Source organism: Rhynchophorus ferrugineus, unplaced genomic scaffold (genome assembly GCF_030347505.1).
Source record: "Rhynchophorus ferrugineus isolate W39M unplaced genomic scaffold, kcgeb_rfMv2 rfM2, whole genome shotgun sequence".
NCBI classification, from domain to species: Eukaryota; Metazoa; Arthropoda; class Insecta; order Coleoptera; family Curculionidae; genus Rhynchophorus; species Rhynchophorus ferrugineus.
In genome coordinates this window covers 36,302,345-36,326,207 of record NW_027472581.1, presented here as the reverse complement: position 1 = coordinate 36,326,207, position 23,863 = coordinate 36,302,345, and the positions used below count along the sequence as shown (strand labels likewise).

At 30.9% G+C, this 23,863-nt stretch overlaps 2 protein-coding genes across 2 annotated transcripts in view; one reads left to right on the top strand and one right to left on the bottom strand.

Moving 5' to 3' along the window:
• Dh31-R (Diuretic hormone 31 Receptor) overlaps nucleotides 1-23,863 on the top strand; it is a 439,521-nt gene that overhangs the window by 68,058 nt on the left and 347,600 nt on the right. The gene's annotated exons all lie outside the window — the stretch shown is intronic.
• On the bottom strand, nucleotides 17,160-18,239 carry LOC143190831 (uncharacterized). Its single transcript, XM_076395396.1, has 3 exons — nucleotides 18,133-18,239; nucleotides 17,954-18,072; nucleotides 17,160-17,663 (listed from the first exon to the last, which is right to left on the bottom strand). The coding sequence occupies exons 1-3, from the start codon at nucleotides 18,203-18,205 to the stop codon at nucleotides 17,160-17,162; spliced, it is 696 nt and encodes a 231-aa protein (XP_076251511.1). The 5' UTR covers nucleotides 18,206-18,239.

The window sequence follows — 23,863 nt, the reverse complement described above, 5'->3', positions numbered from 1 at the left end:
GATTGGAAGGATAAGGATAAGAAGTAAACACATACACACACACATATACTTACAGCGAATGGACGAAGAAAGACAGGTAGAGTGTATATGGGAAGCCTGGACGGAGTGGAAAAAATCAAAAGGCTATCTGAGCGATCCTGATATGAATTTATCAGAGAAATACTTCAGAATGGAGGAAAAACTCCATTCGAAGCGAGGGGATTGTGAAAGAAGAAATCACAAAATAAATAAGTAATCTAATCCACATCACTATGTGGTAACAAGCCAATTGAAAAGACCCTGGCCTATCATAGTAAAACATATTTTTAGTTTTTAGCAAAATTATTTTTTTATTAAACATAATTGGTGAATGATATATGATGTACACACTCAGTTAATATCTTTAGAGTGTCTGCTATTTCATTCAATTTCAATTTACGGTCATTCAAAATCATTTTGTGGATCATTTTTATGTTTTCGTCGGTAACAACTTCTTTTGGGCGTTCACTGCGTTCACCGGTGCTCATTTCACCACATCTGAACTTAGCATACCAATCCTTGATGGTTGACTTTCCTGGGACAGTGTCCGGAATCTCGGCATCAAGCCAAGTCTTTGCTTCAACTCTATTATTTCCCTTCAAAAAGCAATATTTTGTCAACACGCGAAATTCCTTTTTATCCATTTTTTTCACAATAACAAAAGTTGCTTCACTCAAACTGCTATAATTCACAAACTAATGATCCGACAGCAGTCAAATTTATACACGCTTTCTAATAGCGCCATCTATGTGTTTTTTTTAATATATTATTGAATATATACTGCATGAAACATTATTTGAGTGAATATTGATTTAATAGTAAAACTATATTCAATTAAGTTTGTTATGCAAGCATCTTATTAGAAACACGAATAAATTCTTCTTAGTTTCTTCCTTCGTTTAGTTCCAAAGAAATATATTACTGAATAGTGACAATACAATATTAAAACTAAAAGTATAGGGAGGAAAAATATGCTTATTTTGATGGCAAAGATATAAGAGATCGAATAATTGGATATATAGTGCAAATGAGTGAATGAATGTTTATTGAAAATGTTACTAAATTTCTTTTTGATAGCATGCAGTTATCTGAAGAATCTAGCTTCTATATACCATTTACCGAAGTTATACAAGAATTGTTAAAATCAAGTCAAATGCAAATACAATCTACAACGCATTTATATGATTCCAATTCAATACCAAAATTGTCTATAATTTCAAGCATCCAAAATTATTAATATTGGAAAACGTCAAGCGCGTTTTATTGTCAATTTCGGGTTCGCCACATTTGATTGACAATTAATTCGAAATAGGATCTGTACAATGTAACTGAGACTGCGATCGTAAGGTGGCTATATAACGAAGGTTTAACATATTTCAGCTAATTTAGACATGGATTTCGTGAGAATTATGCCATTAACCCACATACACTTTGGATTGTCTCGTGAGAGGAAAGTTACAAATGAAAGGTATTCCTGTGTCATGCATGGGACGGAGATAGGACAATAAAACAGCTTCGTTAGAAAATTAATTGTTTTAGCCGGAAATTCTTTAGAAATAAATTAGGCTTAATTAATTAACTATGTGGAAGTCTTTATGAATTTGGACTTTTATTAATTATTCGTTTGGCATTTATTATAGTTGTTAAACTATTTAGGGCAATTAAGAAATAGTTGAAGTGTAATAATAGTATACTCTACAGTACTATACAGCATACAAAGAATATTTATTTTAAGATTATGCACAACTCAGGTTGGATTAGTTTATTTCATTAATTTGTAAATTAACTATTAGGTCTATATCATAAAGAATGGGTCGATTAACAAGGAAGGTGGGTCATTTGAGTCATTTGAGTAAAATATTTTCAAAACATCAAAAACCCTATGTAATCTGACAATTGTCATATAACCCATATTGAAAATTTTTCAATAACCCAATTTTAGGTGTTTGCATTAGCTATTGGTGAAACAACGAAGCATACATGTGGACAACGATATTTGTTAATTTTAATGATTTTAACAGTTCTTTACATAAAATAATAGTTTTTCGTTTAGTATGATTCAATTGTTCAAGGTATACAGATGCTATTGGGAAATGCTCAAAATTATATTTTCGACATTTATTACTTTTCTTGATTGCTTCGAAGAAATTGTCTGCCGAAGCCCGTTAAACACTTCATAGCTACCACATAAATTAATTGAAAGTGTCACTTCGTACAGTATCAACATCGCGATATATCGGTAGACAAAAAAAAAATATTTTTTTAAGTACAGAAGATGAACCGGAATTCTAATTGGAATACTATTTTATTATATATATAGTGGGATCAGCAAGATGTAGTGTATTAAAAGTTGCAAACCTGAATAAATATGTTAGTGCAGTTACCCGCCAACATCAATTTAAATACATTTTGTTAATTGACACTTGATTAATTGTTGAAAAAAATGAATGAACAGACCGTTCCCTCACACATGGCAAGGATATATTTGTGTGTTTTTTTTTGAAAATTTCTTTTGTTTTATTTTTCTTTTCTGTTGTATTTGGAATGGAATATTGCATTATTTAAATAGTATTCATTTCATTCAAAATGAATAAAAAATTTCTATTTCTACAATAGGATTTAACATCAAAATACAAGCAAAACTATATTATTGTAAAGCAATATAAAAAAAAATGTTGTAAATATAAAGTTCTGTTCGTTTCAGTGTAATATCTCTAGAATATACTACAATTTCCATATTTAACAAATATACCAAACTTCTGCATTAGTACCATACATAGTATACACCACATTAGTTGATGTACCTCATGATGGTACCAGGACATCTATTTGTATTACCCGATACTTGCATATAAGTGAACATTAAGTACATTATTGTTAAAATTGTATTGACTTTTCTAATTCACCTAAATAAATAACAATTGCTCCAGACAATACATTGTATTCAAACAAAATGGGGATTGCTGACATAAAATACGATTGAGAATTTTATTTTTTCAGGTCGATTTCGAATTTTCAAAAACTTTTAAAGTATAATATATTTATACTTACTTCTAATTTTTTTAGGAGTTTCTATTCTAGATTGATTCCGATGCTAAACTTGGGGCCATATTTTGTTTTTCGGTTGGTAAAGGGAAATAATCTGTGAATAAACTCATTTTAATTTTATTACGTACACCGATCATAAATAATGAGTTGCTATATTACAATATTTTAGTTTAAAATATAGGACCAAATGAAAATAAAAACCAGTGCTGTTTTCGTTTTTGACTTCGTGTCCTCTACTGCCAATCAGTAAAGCTTCAACCTGATTACGATTGAGTAACATAAAAGCATATTAATTCTGTGACTCTAACTTTGTTTGTATATCATTATCCATTTATAATTTTTTACAACTATAGTTTCGAAGTATCGTTAATATTATCCTTTAATAATGCATATTAATTTAGGGCTAACGTAACTTTTTTGAATAATTGCGGGTATGGTATTTTCCTGAATTGTCATAAAAGTGCTAGTGAGCCAACAATGGATAGCATGACCAATCTGGTCACTCAGACCTAGATGCCCAATGAAGTTACATAGCAGTGGTCCTAACAACTAATATTAAGAATGGCAATATCTGGTGAATGCGGAGGAATTCAATGCCATTAGATTAGAGGTTTTGAGCTTCCAGCACCTTATATTTGGTTGATGACAATATTCCTTGTCAACAAATCCGAATATTTACCGACTCGGTTTTCGTTCTAGAATTTCTGCGTCATATTATATACATGTATGGTGATGATGGATGCTATGGTATATAGAATAAAATATAATAAAATATGATTTGTTTTCTCATATTATTAAAGAATATCAAGCTTTTTGAAAATGGTGTTTTGTTGATTTCTAAATTAGTAAAGATATTATAATATTTACCCTTCAATGTAATGAAATATAATAAAAATAAATCGTATCATTCTCCTTTTTGTTGTTTCTATTTTATCATTTCAGTATACCATGCCCTCCTTTCTTTCCTTTATTCATTATATCATGTGATATTTTAAACAACAATTAACATATATGTGTTTTTATTTTTCATGCCGAGATGAATATATAAACAAATGTATAGTATAGTATAATATAATGAAACAAATTATGTGAGTTATACTCGAATAGTGTGTGCCGCATGGTTACTCAACAATCACCAAACACGAACGCTACTATTGGTTCTAATCTATACAAAAAGATGATCTATCAAATAATATAAGAACTACCATAGGTAATATGAAGAATATCTTGAAGTGAATAATATTGCCGCTTTTTATTTATGTATTTTATGTTTTAGAAATCTAAGGAATTCGTCGCCTAAAAGTTGCCGGTAAAATAAGATTTGTCCTAAATTGTTGAATACATAGAACAACCCTTAGATGCGAATTCTGCATGCTCCAGTTAGCACCGGCTAAAATTTAGGGAAACTGACGGTTTAAGGTGCTTTGAAGTAAATTTGTGATTCCTGTGTGGCGAGAAGTACGGTTTAAAACTTGCCCGAAACCAAAAAGACTTCTAGGCAATTTAAAAACTACTGTTGGTTTATTCATAAGACCAAGATAGTTCGAGAAGTTTATGCGCTTCGGGCTAAACCGTAGATATACCCATCCGACCTAAAAAGCTATTAATATACCTTACTATGTGTGTAATAAATTTTGTTTATTTTTAAAGGGTGTATTTTTTAAAGCGATAGGAAAGGTTGGATGGAAAGGAAGAAAAAGATAATTAGGATTTTTTATGTTTTTCCGAATATTTTTTCGAACCAAATTGTATATATTGTTGTATTTGTTGTATATATTCAACGATATATATCAATTTTGATTGGCAACCTTTTGATGTATAGATCTACACATTAGTTTTAAAGTATTTTTTAATTTAAAGTTTTGTTGTGAAAAAATAACGGTATACTGTATTTTGTCATACTTTGGATAATTGTCCAAAGTCCCGTGTTGTCCAATTGTCCGATGTGCATTGGTAGCCACCGATTTTTTCCATCTTTCAGGAAATTTACCAACTGCATCTCGAAAACACCATGAATCGTTTGAGGTTATCCACGAATCGAATCATTGGTATCTCAATAAGAAGTGAAACGTTGCTCTGTAGTAATTAGAAGAAGCAATGTGTGGAGAAGACGACAGGTGTGGTAGCAATTCCCCTTTTCAATATCGAAAATGTTTTTTGTTTACTCTTCAAGGAAATCACACATACTGAAAAATTAAACCTGTCAGTAAAGCTTCAACTTTAAGTTGGTTAAAAATGTACCCCATGCTACTAATATACAGTAATCTTTTGTAAATCCTTTAAAATAAATTTATTGGTGTAAATAATAATTGTTCTGGTAAATTAAGACCCTGTCGCTGTAAATATAGAGCTGTAAGGAAATGTGAATCCTGTAATTTTCCCAAGTCTTTTTTAATTAATTCATTGCACTATTGAGAGTGTTTTGAAGCTACCAGAGGAAATGATGATTGAATGGGGCAACGTTTGGACTGTACGGTTTATGAATCAAATTGCCCATTAAAGTCATTCAAGCAAATGGTTCATGTTTAGTTCTCTAGAAGGGTCGCGAGATAAAAATGTCAGTTTATCTCAACATTTTAAAGATTATCAGAGCGATGCTCATCTATAACATTGACATTTCCTAAACAAACAGGAGCAAATCAAATTAAATAATACTGGCGTTCACTTAGGTACTAATCATCATAAATACCGCATCATTTTCGATGATAATAAAATACAGATTAACACGTATTATATAATGATAATAATTTATAACAATATAACGAACATGTAGCTCTAAAATAATTTTCAAAACGCAATAACTTTCGTCGATTAAAAATTTAACATGGAATGTTACAACTGGTTTTTATTTACAACTATTTGGTAATTTTGTTTTCAAATAATTTCGATCCAGATCTAAGGCTAAACCTAGAGTCCCTTTTGCCACAATTTATTAAAGGCTTGGATCGTCTAGAATTACGGCTGAACAAATTTCAATTTCTTCCGAAGCCTTTTCAATTATATCCGTAAAATGATGTATCTGATCTCTTGTGGCATGTTTGTTTCTAAATCCAAATTTCTGAGCCGGATTGGGTTGCCTTTCTTCTATAATTAATTTCAGGAATTTTAGAAATAGCTTTTCGAATAACTTGGGTATGATTAGTAGCAGTGATGACATGATAATGTTAATATATTGATAGCCGGCTTGGTGGTGCAGTGGTAAAGGCGATGGGACAGTTCTCACAGTGTTGCGATAGCCACGGGTTAATTTATGTTTATGGTTGTTTAAAATTTGTGAATGTTCTAGGCAAGAGTGTAAAATCCGACAAGGAAAATAATCCCAGTCACGCCAGTAATCAGGCTGCGTAAGATCGGATGTCTTCTGGGATGATTTCTAAAGTTGGTCACTCGCCAGTCGGTAGACTTAATGCTGAGAACTGTGGTTCGGAGCCCACGTTAAACTTTAGGCCCAGACCAGATAAACCAATAATTGGTAAAAGGAGACTTTAATATATATATATATATATATATATATATATATATATATATATATATATATATATATATATTGATATTTATTATAAAATATTCGTAATTGCATTTAATTATTAATTGGCTATAAGAAATATAATATAATTATGATTGTTAAATGATTATTGTAAATTTCTGGTATTAAATATATATTTTTTATACATTCATAAAAATTAATGTAATAAAAATGAGAACAATGTATTATACCAAAAGGTTTCTCCAATGACATATTGTTATATAATAATCCTTTGAATCATTTAAGGATCAAGGAGTAACTATCATCAAGAACTAAATAACCAAATTTAATTGATTAGCATTGATTTGAAGAGATAGTATATATCATAGTATGGTAGTTTTTCTGAGTTTCAGTAATAATGATTCTCAAGATATCAAATTATATACTGTCAGGCTACAAGAAGTTTTGAAAATAACATGTTTCATTCATCTCTGTATGTGGGAATGTAAATAATATAATCGTCACACATGCGCTTGTAGCTGTTACTCCAAAGAAGAAAGCCAAGTCTAATCCATCTGACTATAGGCCCATTAGCCTGATTATTTCATTCCCCAAACTTGCCGAAAAAGCGATATTACACGCTTTAAATAGCTTCACAGACGCATACCACTTAATCTCGAACAAAGAATTCCAAACATGCCAAACACTTAAGCCTTCATCGAGCAGCCCGAGTTGCAGCAACCAGCCACCAGGCACTAAGAAAAGGTCGCAAAGCTGGAGCCATCTTTCCGCAGGAGTCCCGCAAGTTGCCCCACCAGCCTCTGCCCCGTTCAACCTTTATTTGACTGATTTCCCACTTCGCAAACATCCCCTCCTACCATTTTATGTAATTGAAATAGCTTTCTTCACTACCACCATATTATCTACTTACAATATATTGTAGTTATATAATATATATTGAGTTAGTTAATAACAATTTGGTGAAAGTAAACTGTTACTATTAATTAGTATCAGCAACAAATCAATATCATTTAGCCATGACAGCCAATCATCGTTCCAGCATACTTAGTTTAAGGATGAATTACTTTCTTTGATGAATATAAATTGACAAAACATGTAGGATTTGAAACAAAAATGTTTAATTTACATGAAAACTATTTTACTTTACTATCTATACTGCCGATCCAATGCTATACTACAGCTATTCATTAGAATATCCAGTGCCATGTTATTCGCTCTATATAACATTTGTAATATTGATATTGGCTAATTAATTACGCTAAAAGAGCAAAAAATGTGTCCTGTTCATCCTGTTAAGGGAATCAAAAAAGTGAACACTTTAATTAAAATAAAACTTTGCATAAGAGCGCCATCAAACACTGTACTAATGAGATAAAAACACGTGTTGCAACACGTGTGGTCTGAATAGCAATCACCAACATTTAAGATTAATCCATAGTAGACCTGGACGCATACCGTTGTTTCTCGTTAGATTTTACGCTAAATAAAATACGAGCCTTTTTATAATATGATATCTTTATAGTTTAGTGTGAATGGTGCGCAGCTAAAGGGATTTCAGCTAACGATTTAGAGATCTATTAAATACTGACCACTCAATGGGTCTGGCCAAACAAACGTTACCGTGCTTAACAGAGCGGAGCTGTAAATCTAGAGCTTGGCTTTATACACATAAACGGCACAGACCTCGTTCAACAACTGAATTGGTTGCTATCCGGGGTATTAATTTCCATTTCCGATCTTTCTAATTGAAAACGAACATTTACTGTTTTTCAGTAGCAACTTGATCGGAAAATAATAAGTGAATAATGTTGCGTTATGGTTACGAGATGTTAATATATTATGCTACATTACAATATTGCTACGTTAATTAATAAGTTTTGTTATTCAATAACAATATTGTTCAACGTTCAATGTTGTTAATTTTCGTGAAATTGTTTAGGTTTTTCAGATGTTCAAAAACAAGCGAGAATTCAAAATATATTTAAAACAGGCTTCCATGATCTCGTTTAAATTGTTCTGTGCTTATTTTGTAAGAACTGCTAGAAATCAATAGGATGTAAGTATGACAAATACCGCGGTTGTTGCAAAAACTTTTCTTATGTAAACCAGTTTGTTTCACGGATTTTTACAACCCGCTGCTCCAAGGGGTCAATAATTACTAAAAATAGACACGATTGAGGTGAGTAGAAACAACTACACATTAACAAACACATTTTTTAATAAAGAATAATAACCATTTTTAATTCTCTTTGGATCTTTATTAAAGGTAGGGACTACTGATGGTTTTATATTTTGCATATTTTTTGATATGTTAACTTATTAAGCCAATGATGTAAAAATATTATATAAAAAAACAAAATTAACCTAGTTTAACCGGATTTACTAGCGCATATATATTTTGGTTGATTTTGGCCAGAGAAAAACAATATTACTTCAACATTCGTATTTTAGATGGTAATTGTTTTAATATAAACAACGTATCAAGATTTATGTAACATAGATTCACAGTATTTTGAGAATTTTATTGTGCAGTATTATGTTGTTTTAAGTTACATATATTTAAGTACTGTGAACAATACCTAAATAAACTGATGATATGAGTTTCACAAAAATGTGTGAAGAGAAGCAACATTAAATACTACTTTTAAATCATTTGGAATATTGTGGAGAAGGATATGAACCACCCATAAAAACTGGAATCAAACTAAGGGGCTAAAAATGGTGTGAACCCAATGCTACCGTCCAAAATATTGTATCGATCATTTAATTGCTTTTAAATTTTAGCTATTCTTAATGTTTTTCAAAATATATTTCAAAGTGAATTGAAAACAATCTAGTATTTCATTATATATAGTCATAATATTTTATAAAATTGTTGAGTAGAATTCAGTAGAGCAAAATTTCCGCTCTAATTCTTTAAGTTAAATGTATTTCAAAGTCTTGCAAAAGCTGATTTTTATTGAATTGATAGTTTTTAACATGATAATTGCGGGCTATTTTACTTATTATTCATAATTTTCAGGTTAATAGTATCTACAAATATTTATTGTTCTATTATTTATTATTTTTTATTATTTATTATTATTATTATTCTGATAAAAAATTATAATTTCTAAGGGTGTCAAACAATTATTTTGGTTTTCATTCATTTTTATCGCTCTTGTCACTTTGGTAAAATCCTAAATGCGTTATTGGAAAATTCGTTAGATTTACAAAAGAAAACTTAAACAAGTGATATTGACTATCCTCCGTTGAAGCAACTGCAGACGGCGGAATAAAGGCTAGTACGACGGGACTAGGTTTGGGCTATACGGAGTATGGATCAAAACGTTTCAGCGAATCTACCGAGTTAATAATGTGTTACTAAAGGTTTGTATGGTCGCATTGTGGTGATAGAATCATAAAAATGATAGATGATAAATCTTATTGATCATCCGTCTATTTAAATTGCTTGGTTCAATCGATTTACATATTTAGTAGAGTCGAATTAACGGTATGGTTTGGTTCCAGCAACTCATGTTTGTGTAGCTTTTCCAGGCTTAGACCACTACATTCTTCACACATTTCGTAAGGATTTTTTCTTTACTTTTTTATTTTATCGAATTGGAAAATATAATATATTGTTGATTAAAAAGGAGGAATCGAAAATCTGAATAAGTTGTGAAAACCTTGTAACTGTTTGTTTTCTCAGTTTTACCAAATAAGGGTTATCTGAACTGAAACTACTATTTTACATGGCCTCCGAATCACAGTTCTCGGCATTAAGATTACCGAGATATAAGAGATATTACTGGTTAGATATTTTTTACATATTTTTTAGTGTCCGATATTTTTTACATATTTTTTAGTGTCCTTTTTGCCAACGAGTATTTTTCTGGACTGGACCGACAGTTTAACGTCGGTTTATTGTAGTTCATTCATATATAAAAAAAACATCATAAGTATTTATGTGTCAAGAGAACAATATTAACTGTAGCATATTTCAAGAGCCAATCATTCAATATAATTTTTTAATTAACATCATTTTTATATTTTGTCCTCTTTCTTATCAACCAGGATTTATCTGGATCGAACCCACTTCTCCCAACCACGGTTCTCGGCATTAAGCCTACTGACGATCCCAGAAGACATCCGATTTTAACCAGCCTGGTTTCTGGTGGGACTGGGATGATTATTCCTTGTCGAATTTTCCACTGTTGCCTATAAAGACATTTACAATTAAAATCACAAACATAGATACATCCATGCCCTAGTAGGATTCGAACCCGCTACTAAGAGACACATATGGTAGACAGCGTATTTAATATTCAATAATTGCATATCACACGAAAAAAGAATTACAGATATTAATATAAGCCACCAATAAAATTGCTACCATATAACAACGTACATGTCTTTGTAGAAAACTGTTTGTAATTTATAAAATTTAAAAAAACTGTAAAGCAATTCTGAGTAAAATTTTGAATAAAATTATTGCTATATATACTGCTGATGAAATATAACCATTTTAATGAACGATCGTACTCTATTCCAAATTAAACTGAAACCCATCGGTCCAGTCGATGTGTACCCGATAATGCGGTTAGAATTATCGTTTAATTCAATAACATTTAATGGCCCTAATCTCGTCAGTTTAGTATCGTTGTACTATCCTAAATACGATCCTAATTTTATATCAAAATAACTTGTTGATACAAATAGAAAACTATTTATCTTAGTATAAAATGTAAATTTATTCCGCCATTTTGTTAATTATAACATTAATATCTTAAAAATTATATTAAATCACATAATGAATAAGATAATAATATAATGAATAATTTATGTCATTTAGAAATCAATGATGCCGCGATTGATTATTTCATCTTCCATATGTATATATATGAAACCATTTCAATAAAACTTCGGCAAACATTACAGAATGGTCAGTTGTATGTAAAAAGAATATCAGATGAACAGATGTGGATCATCCTCATTAGTTTTTAGGTAAAAGAACAAGTTTCCTTTTAAAAAGGTCTTGTTGTATATAAGTTGCTATGAGCTGTATCATATGTTACATGGGCACATGTCAATAATATAGCAAGTAGGGAGTAACTTCCGTATTTACTAATATTCCAATATTTTCTCTGTTAGTACATTTTACACTTGAGAATTGGGCTTACATTTTCCAACTATACAACTAATGGTTTATTCGCATCTTTGTCTACTCGTCTATATTGATGTAATTATTTATACAAAAGGTTTTATTTACATACCGTATATATTTGAATCAAGAGAAATTTACTACAAGAAACCAACTTTAGTTTCTTAAATAATAGATGGTTAATTTTACAAGCAATACTTATTGATGGAAATATTAAGAGAATTATATTATTACTCAAATTATATTGAGGATAAGCGAGTTAATAATAAATATATTCCATTTTCTATCACTAATAAACAAAGTGACACATTAGAATTGATTTAGAATGGATGTAAATAACTGAACAACTTCAAAAAGAAAAATATTAGATATGTGGCGATTTTACAAACAGAAGTATTTAGTAATAATCAATACAGTACCTGAAACAACACACCATGGATAAATTAATCAAAAGATGTTAGATAGATCGCAGCCAACAAAGCTTAAAGCAACAAAACAGACCACCTGCATACAAACTGTGCCAAATAAATTGGCTCTTTAAACCAAACAGAAAATAAGTGCAGCAAAAAAATGTAATATTTTATAAATTTCTAAAGAACTGAAACAAATTTTAAAACTAAATAGCCTTATTGCCATTGGAATATAGCAAAATGCTTAAGTATGACACTGAATCTAAAGCACAAGTATAAAGACCATGTTAGGGAAAAACGAGCAGAAATTTGTATGAGAGTCAAAAATTATGGCATTGCTTGGACTATAATCCGAGTCATCACGTCACAACAAATTGTTATTACATAAACAAATTATCAAATTTTGAAAGGTGCACTAAGAGTGTACAATTAAGAGGTTGCATAAAAATATCCAGTATACATATCATTCGAACGTATCAAAATCAGTTTCTTCGGAGAATTGCCAAAGCTGCATATTATATTATAAATGAAAAATCAGTTTGTCCACAATAACATTAAACTTACTCCATCACGACGTGAAAAATATGAACGTGTCACCGTAGATTCTAAAAACCTAAAATCTAAATAAGAATTTTAAAACCAAACCGAATTTTTCCTCCTCATTCTATTTTAGTTAAAAAGAGATACAAAATATTAATGATAGGATGATTTCGTTTGATCATTAGTCATATTCTTCTAATTATTAATAATAAAGATGAGGAGCTATAAACTGACAAACGTTGTTTTGGCGCTATGCTTATTTTGACGGTATATATTTGCCAACATTGCGACGTGCTGTCGTTAGAAATTTCATGAGGCTCAGATACGTTGACTTAAGACCTAAAAACGATAGATAATTTATGTGTAAAATTAGCATAGATAAGTTATGTGTAAAAAGTACCTTATTATTCTCATGTCTAAAATTTACACCTGGATTTGAAGGACAATGTTAAGGAAAGAAACTACTTATTAGAAAGGACGTAAGTAACTAGTTGTAATATATGTTTAATAAGATTTTTAAAATATTAAAAAATATAAAATAAAATATTAAAATATAAAAAAATATATAAATATATATTACTTGTTCCAAAACATTGGCGCTTTATATTTCGGCTATCATTCTTATTATAGAATTAAATATTTACTTCCAATTTCTCGCAAGTGTTTTTGTAGGGTATGTGCTCCTAATTCATCTTAATCTGTCTTGAGTCTTTCAGAGTGTCGCGTTTCTCGCAATTGCTTATTTGTTCTAAGGATCCATTACAACTGACAGTAATATTATTACTTCAACATTTTACTCTTGATTGAATAACGCTCTCTGTTAATTCCTTAAAACACGAAGAGATACATTTTCGGTTGCATATTCTTTTTAAAATATTTAGAGTATCGCACGAAATGGCGTTCTCGACATTTATAAATATCTCGGCTGGAGTTCCACAAGGTAGCGTCTTAGGACCTCTCCTGTATCTGCTCTACACTGCTGACATTCCAACAACAAACAAGAAACACTTCTTGGAACCATTGCTGACGACACAGTTATTATGGCAAAAGATATATCTCTGCCTAGGGCAAGAGAAAAAGCGCAAGTGGCAGTCAACAATATCTACGAATGGACGAAAGATTGGAAAATTCAACTTAATAGCTCCAAATCTGTCCACGTTAATTTTGCATTAATGCGAAATAATAAAAACTTAATTATATCACTCAATGGATGCCCGATTCCTCAAGCAGAATCCGCAAAATACCTTGGAATCCATCTTGACGGTAGACTAAATTGGAAGCATCACGTTAGACAAAAAGCAAAACACATAAGAACCAAAATAAAACAACTATACTGGTTAGTCGGAAGATACTCTCAACTTGATCTAAAATCAAAGAGGTTGATCTATAATACAACTAGCTGACCCGACAGACTTCGTCCTGTCAAAAAGATTTGTAATGTGGCAGTTTTTGTGCCTACGTATTTTAAAAAATTCTCCTGAACAGAACCATCACCCTGGTGATAGGGCGTTGTGAATAAAAAATAATTAAATAAAACATATATAAGGATTGAAAAGTAAGTAATCGCTTTATTGTTAATCATGTGAATCATAATTATTATTATTATTATCATTATATTGCTTTGTGGTATACGATGTTTTTTGTTTGATTACCTGGCGCATAGATAAACAAATCTGATGGTTTTCCAACACGGGAACAGGCAACATACAATTGACCATGTGAGAAACATGGGTTTTCTAGATTAATACCACAAACACTTAATGATTGCCCCTGGGACTTGTTTATAGTCATAGCAAAAGCAAGCCGTCAACATGTCTATAGGAAATTTGCCATTACCAATGTCAATGAGTTGTTTAGAGAATATGTTTCCAGATTGGTCATTTTGCAACTCGACACGCATATTCTTGCTTAAATGAAGTACTTTAACATGTTTCCACAAATTGGAGGACTTTAGACATGCATTGAGTTCATCAGCTGGCGTTGATCGTGGAATCACTGGCAATGTTTGACGAAAATCTCCTGCTAATAAAATCATTGCACCACCAAATCGGTTATTATTGCTACGTAGATCTTTTAAGGTTCTGTCTAAAGCCTCCAAAGATTTTTTATGTGCCATCGTGCATTCATCCCAAACAATCAATTTACATTGCTGCAAAACCTTTGCCATTGCAGAGTTCTTCGAAACGTTGCAGGTTGGAGTTTCATTGCTTTGCATATTTAATGGCAATTTTAGTGCTGAATGGGCTGTTCGACCACCTTCAAGCAAAGTTGCTGCGATTCCCGACGAAGCGAGTGCAAGTGCAATTTTATTTTGTGAGCGAATTGTTGCTAATATTAATGAAATAAAAAAAGTTTTTCCTGTACCACCAGGTGCATCTAAGAAATAAATCCCTCCAGTTTCATCATTTGTTACTTTCATAAGAGTTTCAAATACATACTTCTGTTGTTCATTTAACAGTGGAAGATTTGTTTGAATTTATTCTTTCAAAGCGTTGAGATCATACAGTCTTTCTCGATGCAACTCTTGGTTAAAAGCGTCATGCATTGGACGATTGGGCGCGGTCCGGCCTAATTGAATTAATAGTTTGTTTGACATTATCAAGCACATGTCCTCAATTGAAATCAATGCTTCATTGTAAATTTCTTCACTGATTTGTATATTTGGATTTCCCATTCTATTCCGTATTTGATACAAAATATCATCACACATATAATCTTTGTACTTGATCCACAAATCAATTGGGTTTGATGGGAAGCATGTAGATATGATTATAGAAAACAATGTTCGTACTTGATGAGCGTGTGATGATATTACAGCATCATTGAGAGTTTGATCCCAATGAGCGTTATTTTCAAGCAATTGCAAACGTTGACAGGCTTCTCTGTAGGATCCACACAATTCATCATCAACATTTCCTAACTATTAGAATGATGTTGGGCCACGTACATTGACTAATAGCAGTCGTAAATAAAAACATTCATCATTGCTTGGATGTACTGAATAAATCCGGCCAATCGCATCGGTGGAATATACATCTGTATATCCTGGAACTGGTTTTCCTTGTTTCCGTCGTATAAATCTCCTTGAGGATTGATTCCAGGTATAATATTTTGGCATTTCAGAATATAGCAATGTTTGTGCGAAATCATCGTTTTGGCATGTCTCAAAAAAACTGGTTAATGTAGTAGATGGTGGCTGAGCAGCTCTTTGTACTGCGTTCTGTGCTGTAAAATACACTCTTTGTCCATTTTCTAAATGCACAGCTAAGTGAACAACAGAAGGGTGTCTCTCATGAATAGGAAAAGAAAATATTCGCCAAACTGCTTCATTACTACTGACATAGCGGCCCATTTGGTATTGGGTAACTTCATCATTAGAATTCTCTGCACCAATTCCAATCACAGCCATATCACTCCCTTTGGTTACATATTTGCAAATGTATTTAATCGATTTCACTGAATGGCAAGATTCAACGTTGATGTGTGCTTTGAATGTCTTTGATAAAATGGGTGAATATGGAACAATCCAACGATTATCTATTTCAATATCTTGTTAATTTAATTTGACAATTGTTGATTTTCCATTGTCTGCTGTCGATCTGCGACGATACAATGGATAACCGTCATTACCAGTAATTGTTTCCGATATTAATGTCCGTGGATATCGTTTTGAACATTTACCATCCATCATACACGGTGAATTTTGATTAAGAGTTCCACAGGGACCATGTATCATGTTTTTGATAACTACCTCATGCAATCCAGGATCTACTTATACATTAGGGATTTCAGCTGATATCACTGCATCAACTTCATTTGGCCTTATCTTTTCAACCAACCAAATCAAAATGTGTGCATGTGGCAATCCTCGTTTCTGCCACTCCACAGAATACATCCAGCAGCGTGTCTCACCAAACACATTATGTTTTACGATGAAATTCATTAAAGATTTCAACTTTTGTCTAAAGACTCTGGCTGTAATATCATGACGATCAATGGATGATTTCCCAGGTAATAACTCCTGCTTAATTTCTATCCATTGCGGATTGCATGTAAATGTGATGAACAAATCTGCTGTACCATAATGACGAACATACGACATGGCATCTTGAGCATATTCGTGCATATGCCGAGGGCTTCCGATGTATGTTGCTGGAAGAATAGTCATCCGACCGACATTCTGTGCATTTCCATCAGTATTAATCGCATCTCGAAGGTGAATATACTCTTCAGATCGGAGTTTGGTTTGATTCAACCTGATGAATGTTAATCTCTCCGTTTCAATTTTAACATACATGTCATCAACATATTTGTGATATAATCGCCGACATTTCAATATATGATTATCTGCATTTTCCCGAATCATTAGGCGATATGAATAATAGTTCATTGAACTGACTTTTTTGTTGGTTTCAGAACCTGTAAACAGATTTTGTTTTAATAACATTCAAATATAAAATTAAAATACATAATATAGTGACTGAGATATTATCGCCATAGCTAAACTAATATTTTAGTTACCTGTAATGGGATTTATCATTTTTATTGATAAATCGTAGCCATCTTCACCTTGCCAAAATATAATGGGATATTGCAGTGCATCATATGAGCGGTGTGTTTCCTTTATAGGTTGTAATTGAAAATTCCGACGATGTAAAACAATATCACGGGATTCCAAGTTTTCTCCAACTACAACGATAGCAACTTCATCAATAGTTGGTGCATTAAAACGTCTTGTATGTTGACCTGCAGGTGTTTTATCAGCTCTGATTACAATTTTGTGATTATCGGATGGCATCAGATCCAGGGCAGTTTTAAACAATATAATCAATTGATTGTGTTGATGAAATAAAGTTTGTAATTGTTCTACAATAGACCTTTTTACTAAATTGTTATGTGCACAACGCAGATCAATTTCTTGTGGTGAATTGCCCATAAAATAAATTTGCAGGAATTTGTTGTCGCTATCTGACACTGGTAACAGTGAACCTGCTCTGTGATATATTTGCCCTTGTATCTGTAAATAAAAAAAATATTATGGTGTGGTATAAATTAATGGATTGTCAATGATCAAACTTAAATAATATTTGATCTTAAAAAGTATATATTTAGTTTTATATATAACTAATATCTATCAAATATAAAATATAATAAAAGTGTCACTGAAACTGAATCACCATATAATATGATGACTAAGTGATATATTTCGTAATGATTAAGAAATTGAAGATTAGTAACACATCTTAACTTTGGTGACAGAAAATTTTGTTCGCTAAAATAATTATGAGTAACTGCTATAATACATACCTTGAAAGTTGGCATAAAATTTTCCCGAACTGCATTTGTTGCCCCAAATGAAGTCATTTGAAAGCAATTGTTATATTGTTGAATATGTGTCAAAAAGTGTATAGAATCTGTTCCTATTCCTGAAACCAATGAGTACAATGGTTCTGGTGGTGGATCCAATTGTATCAATTTCACTTTACCATTTGCGCAACACAATCCATTGGCTTCGTTTTTGTATTTTAATGCCTTACAGTGTGAGCAAACCAAGTTCATAGAACCAATAACAACACATTGGTAGTTACTGTAGTCAATTGACACATCGTAACTGAAAGCAGCTGGATTCAAACTTGCGCGATTATTAGTTGAATGTCGCGCTCGCGCTTCACGCGAATCAAATATAAATTATTTTTTCACTAATCACGAACTAAAGAAACACTAACTAACTAAACACTCTGCACAAAACACGATATACGAATTTGTTTCGTGTATCACTTGACAATTCATCTGTCATCTGTCAAAAGTCATCTGTAACAGACAACTTTTTTTTTTAAATTTGATATGACTTGAACTCAAATCCTTTTAAGCCGTACAAATTGTTTTATTTATTTAAAATTTGAATTAAATTTTAAACAAATAAAAAATTTTAAATAAATAAAACAATTCGTACGGATTAAAAGGATTTGAGTTCAAGTCATATCAAATTTAAAAAAAAAAAGTTGTCTGTTACAGATGACTTTTGACAGATGACAGATGAATTGTCAACTGATACACGAAACAAATTCAAACAAAAAGGGCTATTTTTAGGGTTTTTCCAGCAATAATTCTAATTTTTCGCCGTAAAAACCATCCCTGAACTTCAACGAACATTTTAAAAAAAGATTTGGCCAAATTGGTCCAGGCGTTGTTGAGTTATGCGCTTAGGAACATATTTTGCGATTCATTTTTATATATAAGATTATAAAGCCAATTTGGACCTATGGGGTGCAAATATGGGGTTGCACTAAAAATTCAAATCAGTTAGTCATACAGCGCTGTCAAAACAAGGTTCTTCGATTGATTACCAATGCCTATCGCTATGTAACCAATGAAGAACTGCACGATAACCTGGATTTGAGAAGTTGTGCAGGATTTCGCCTTAAAACACGAAAGAAGATTACTAAGTCATACTAACGTGGAAGCAATACAACTGCTGGACAGCGTGCAGGATGTCAGGAGATTGAAACGAACAAAACCATATGAACTTGTGTGAATATTTAGTGTGTAATATTAGTGTAAACTATAGCTATAAGTTAATAATTAATAAATAATTATAATTTTATAAATGAGGAATACATACTGATTCTCGCACTCGTCTTGCTTATTAATTAATCTAAGTACATAGGAAAAGTAGTAATAAATTAATTGTAAATTAAGATTGTACTAAGCGTATCTAATAAAGATGATATAAAAAAAAATCTTTTTAAAATTAGACAAAATTTTACCTTGCCGTTAGATTTTCTAATCGTTTAAGGTCCCATTCGTAAACAATGGAGGTTTGAATCCAGATAAAAAAAGAAATTTGAGATGACGGCACGTGTTATATGTCACATACTATGGAATCAAATATGTAGTTTATTATCCTTTTCGATATATATTTATTTTATGAGAAAGTGGATATATAGAAAATGTTTAATATTTTTCACATCTACATAAGAACTTGACAGATCTAATTTCAAAAGTTACATAAACTGTTTAACATAGCGGGAAAAATCCTTTAATGAGCTAAGTTAGCGGCAAAAGAAACATGCGAAAATCACTTGTCTCAGTTTATTACCAGAAACTATAAAAAAAAAACTAAAAGTTAACATTTATGAATAAAGTTTCTAAGAGGAAAACGGTCATGGATCAAATTGAAATATAGTAGCACAGTCGATGATTTAAAAGTGCTGAGAAAGTCTATAATCTAAAAGGACTGATAAACAGGGCAATATAGGCTTTTAAATGCCTATTTGTATGTGTATATAGGTATATTTTAGATAAAATATTGTGAACTGGTTATTAAAATAATAAGACATATTTCTAGGATATTTTGAGAGTAATTAATATTAATTTTAGAATATTATTTATAAGAACATATGAATTCACTAAAGGAATACAGAAATAGTAGAATCTAAAATTAGGTTATAGAAATCAATGAATATGGATAATTGGATGGTTTTGTAACATAAAACCGGCAAGCTACTTATGCAAATGACTAGTACAGTTGCTATAAAGCGATAAGCCAAACGAGATCAAACTTTGTCAAAGGATAATTTTCAACGCAGTATAATTCGAACATGTAATTTTACGGTTTGAATTTTTATGCCAAAAATAGTAATTATTTGCGATAATCTCTGTACGAGTGTACAAAAACTAAGGCCTATAAATTGGTTTGAAAGGATATTTTTAATTTGATATTTTATTATGAAAAATCGGAATCATGTCTTTATGGTGTGGGAAGAATGTATTGATTCCACTCCATCTCACACTATCAAAGGATGGTGTATATTTTGAGTATATCCATAAATCGACCGAAACAAGTTCTGAATAAAATGGAGGATGTAATAGTAGAATAATAATGTAAATTCAATGGATGTAGTATGTTTTCACTGGTTTTACAACATGTTGTCGAGATTTGCCATGCTGAAAATAACATTGTTATGTTTTTGCTCGTATTTCAGCCATTTTTAGACGGTATCCGACTCAAATCAATTAAGCATGATTGCACTAAGCTTCACACAGCGTGTTATGACCTTGAGCTGTATTTTTTCAAATTGAAGTAAGATAGTAGGACTTCCAACCCATGTGATTTACTCGGTCCAAATTCAAAAATTTGAAGGTACTTCAGTAACTTCAAATTTTTATGTTAACACTTCCAGGAAATGATATATACTAGTAGCCTTTTAGCGAAACTTCAACCTAAAAGTGGTTCCAAATGTACTTTTTTAATTTATAGGTCAATATTTGAAAGATATGCTTGAATAAAATCTAGTCCAATTTGAACAAATTCCTAATGAATCCTAAAAGGTAAAAGGAAATTATATCAAATATAAAATATTGAATAATTTTAAAACATTTATTTAATTTAAAACAAAATTTTATAATCATATTTCACCTTTTCAGATTTTTTATTTTTTATTACATTAGGCAATAATTATAAGTAATTCCTATTTATTGAATAAGTTCATAAAAACAATCATTTTGTCATAGAAGGCATGAATTATGTTAAATCCCTTTGCTTTTAGTTATGAATTATTTTGTCGAAACACTAACATATTTTTTAAGAATCAAGACTAAAAAATGATTGATGTTAATTGTTGTTTAACAATTAGTTGCAATTATTAATTAAATGGTGTTTTATTTTGATTTCGCAAATTTACATTTTTCCTTTTGCACATGAGAATATCATGTACTGTTCACATTTATAATATGTTTTATTGGCAAACCGTATGATGAGACAGTGATTTGGATATGGTTGACACAAATTAAATGTTTTTATATCACTGTTAATAATTGGTATCGTTGATGACCTTAAGCGTAGCAAATCTAACATTATAATATAAAATTGTAAACTAACTAATATAAATAAATGTATATATATATATATATATATATATATATATATATATATATATATCCGTGTACTTATTACTTATCAAATTTGCTATTTGACCCCTATATGCCACCAATGATTATAGACCAGAGGTGTGCAACTCCAATGGTAAGAAGTGGGGCAATGTTTCGTTTATTTCAATCATTGGCGGCGCTGATAACGTGAATTTGATTGGCTAGTTTAAAATAGTTATGTAGAAACCTGTAAGGAAAATACTTTGCTTTGATTGGTCTGCTATTTCGCCTGATTACTTTGTAACTTCACATTTATTGGCCAATAGCATCTAAATGAAAATAAAATTTAATTTTTAAAATTAATTTATTAAAATAAAATCCTATACAAATATACTTAAATCTAAATAATATAAATTTATATGAACAAAAAGCAAAAAAAAAACTATAAAAATGCAAATAAAAACAATTATGAACTCTATTCTAGGCAAAATTAAAATATCTATAATTCTTCTATAAGGCCTTCTCATACTTGTTTAGCGCCCTCAATTTTATGGGATCTCTTAGAGTTTTAATTTATCTTGATATATTGAAGGTAAACTTTAAATCCTTCCCTGTTGATATTGTATTAACTTCATTAAACCAAAAATACAATCACACCTCATAATAACTTTTAAAATTTGGTCTTGAAAATCATTATGGATTGGACAGTTGAAACACTAAAAATGTATGTGTTTTTTAAAGATATTTAGATTTTAGAGTATTTAGTCTGTGGAACTACTTAATATAGAATGTAGACAAATATTGCACGTTGCCTCTTTTTCAGAAATTTTGTTAAATAGCCTGAAATAAGGCTAAAATACAATATTAGACTCAAGTTTTTCCCGGAGCAAAGTTCTCTTGAACTGAAAATATAGGCTCAACTGGTGATTTAACAACCTCAAGTGGTACTAGATCTCCCGTTAAAAAAGAATATTAGTTATCTAACATGTTCATTTTCTTCACAATTTTCTCCGAGAGAATGATGTGAAAAAATTGATGTGATGATGAACCCTTTTAAAGATTTCCCGAACATACTAGGTGAAGGATGATGTTTCTACCTCCATGACCTCTAATAGATCCAATAAAATTCTCTAAGCAATCTTGGTTAAGGTTTGTTTAGTATTACAAATATTTTAGGGATATTTTACAATTAAAAGTAGTATTTATTATTACTAATTATCCAGTTATCTTAATTATTACCTTCATGTAAGACTTCTTTATGTAGAGACATTACACTGACAGCATTAGAGCAACTTGGTAGATTAATTGAATTTTATTACCACAAAGATCTTTATAAGTAGGTTTTGATTTTCTGTAAACAAACAATATATAAATAAACATGTATTAGATAGATTATTTTATTTGTACCTGATAAAAACAATGTTGGATATGCATTTATCCTAATACCTGTTCGTGAAGGAAGGGTAATTATAATTTTTTCACTAAAATGTCTGTGACAGACACGATGATGTTGATATATTTGCATTATGGTTTATCCAGGTAACTTACCACTTTTTACTATTTACTTGACCAACCCATTTTTGGAAAGGAGCCAGATCATTCTTTGGAAAACGATATATAATTTCCGTAGTAGATTGTCACCCAGGTACACTACATCCTTTACTACACGGACGCATTGTCATCAATTTTAATATTATTACTCCATAATAATTAATGTAAAACAGAAATTATGCACAACGTAAAACGAAGATTTCTTGATCTAAACAAAAACCAAAACCTTCAAACAACAAATTTAGAAATGGACGCCCATATAAAATGTTGACTTCCCACAATTTGATCGACCAATCACGTTCCATGTTAGTGGCGGCACCAGGAATTTAAACTAGCCAATCAGAATTTGCGATCGCAGAGCTACCGTTGATTGAATTAAACAAAACATTTCCTCAAGGTCGCCTATACCGTGAGATTTCTATTTTTTTATGTTATAGATATTGCAATCTTGATAAAACATATATGAGTCAATTTTTTTTGTAATTTCAACATTTATCAATTCACTAGTTCAAGATAGTGTAAGTAATATATTTTTATTTTAATTAATTACATTATACAGTCGATATGCTTAGTATAATATTAATTCACAAATACTTGATTAATACATCAGTATATATTTCTGAAATTAAAATGAAACTAAACTACTTTGGCTAAAGTTAAGAATACATTTACACACTAAACTAATTCGTGTGGTTTGGTTCGGCTTCAAGCTTCTGATTTACTGCGTGTTGCCCAGTAGCTATATTGCTTCCACGTTGCTGTGATTTAGCAACTTTATTTCATGGGTTCAGGTGA

Coding starts and splice junctions, on each gene's coding strand:
- LOC143190831 (XM_076395396.1), bottom strand. CDS start 18,205: ATGAACTTGGTTTGCTCACACTGTAAGGCATTAAAATACAAAAACGAA. Junction 18,073..18,132: donor TGGATTGTGTTGCGCAAATG/GTAAAGTGAAAT, acceptor CATTGGTTTCAG/GAATAGGAACAGATTCTATA. Junction 17,664..17,953: donor ATTTTATGCCAACTTTCAAG/GTATGTATTATA, acceptor TTTTATTTACAG/ATACAAGGGCAAATATATCA.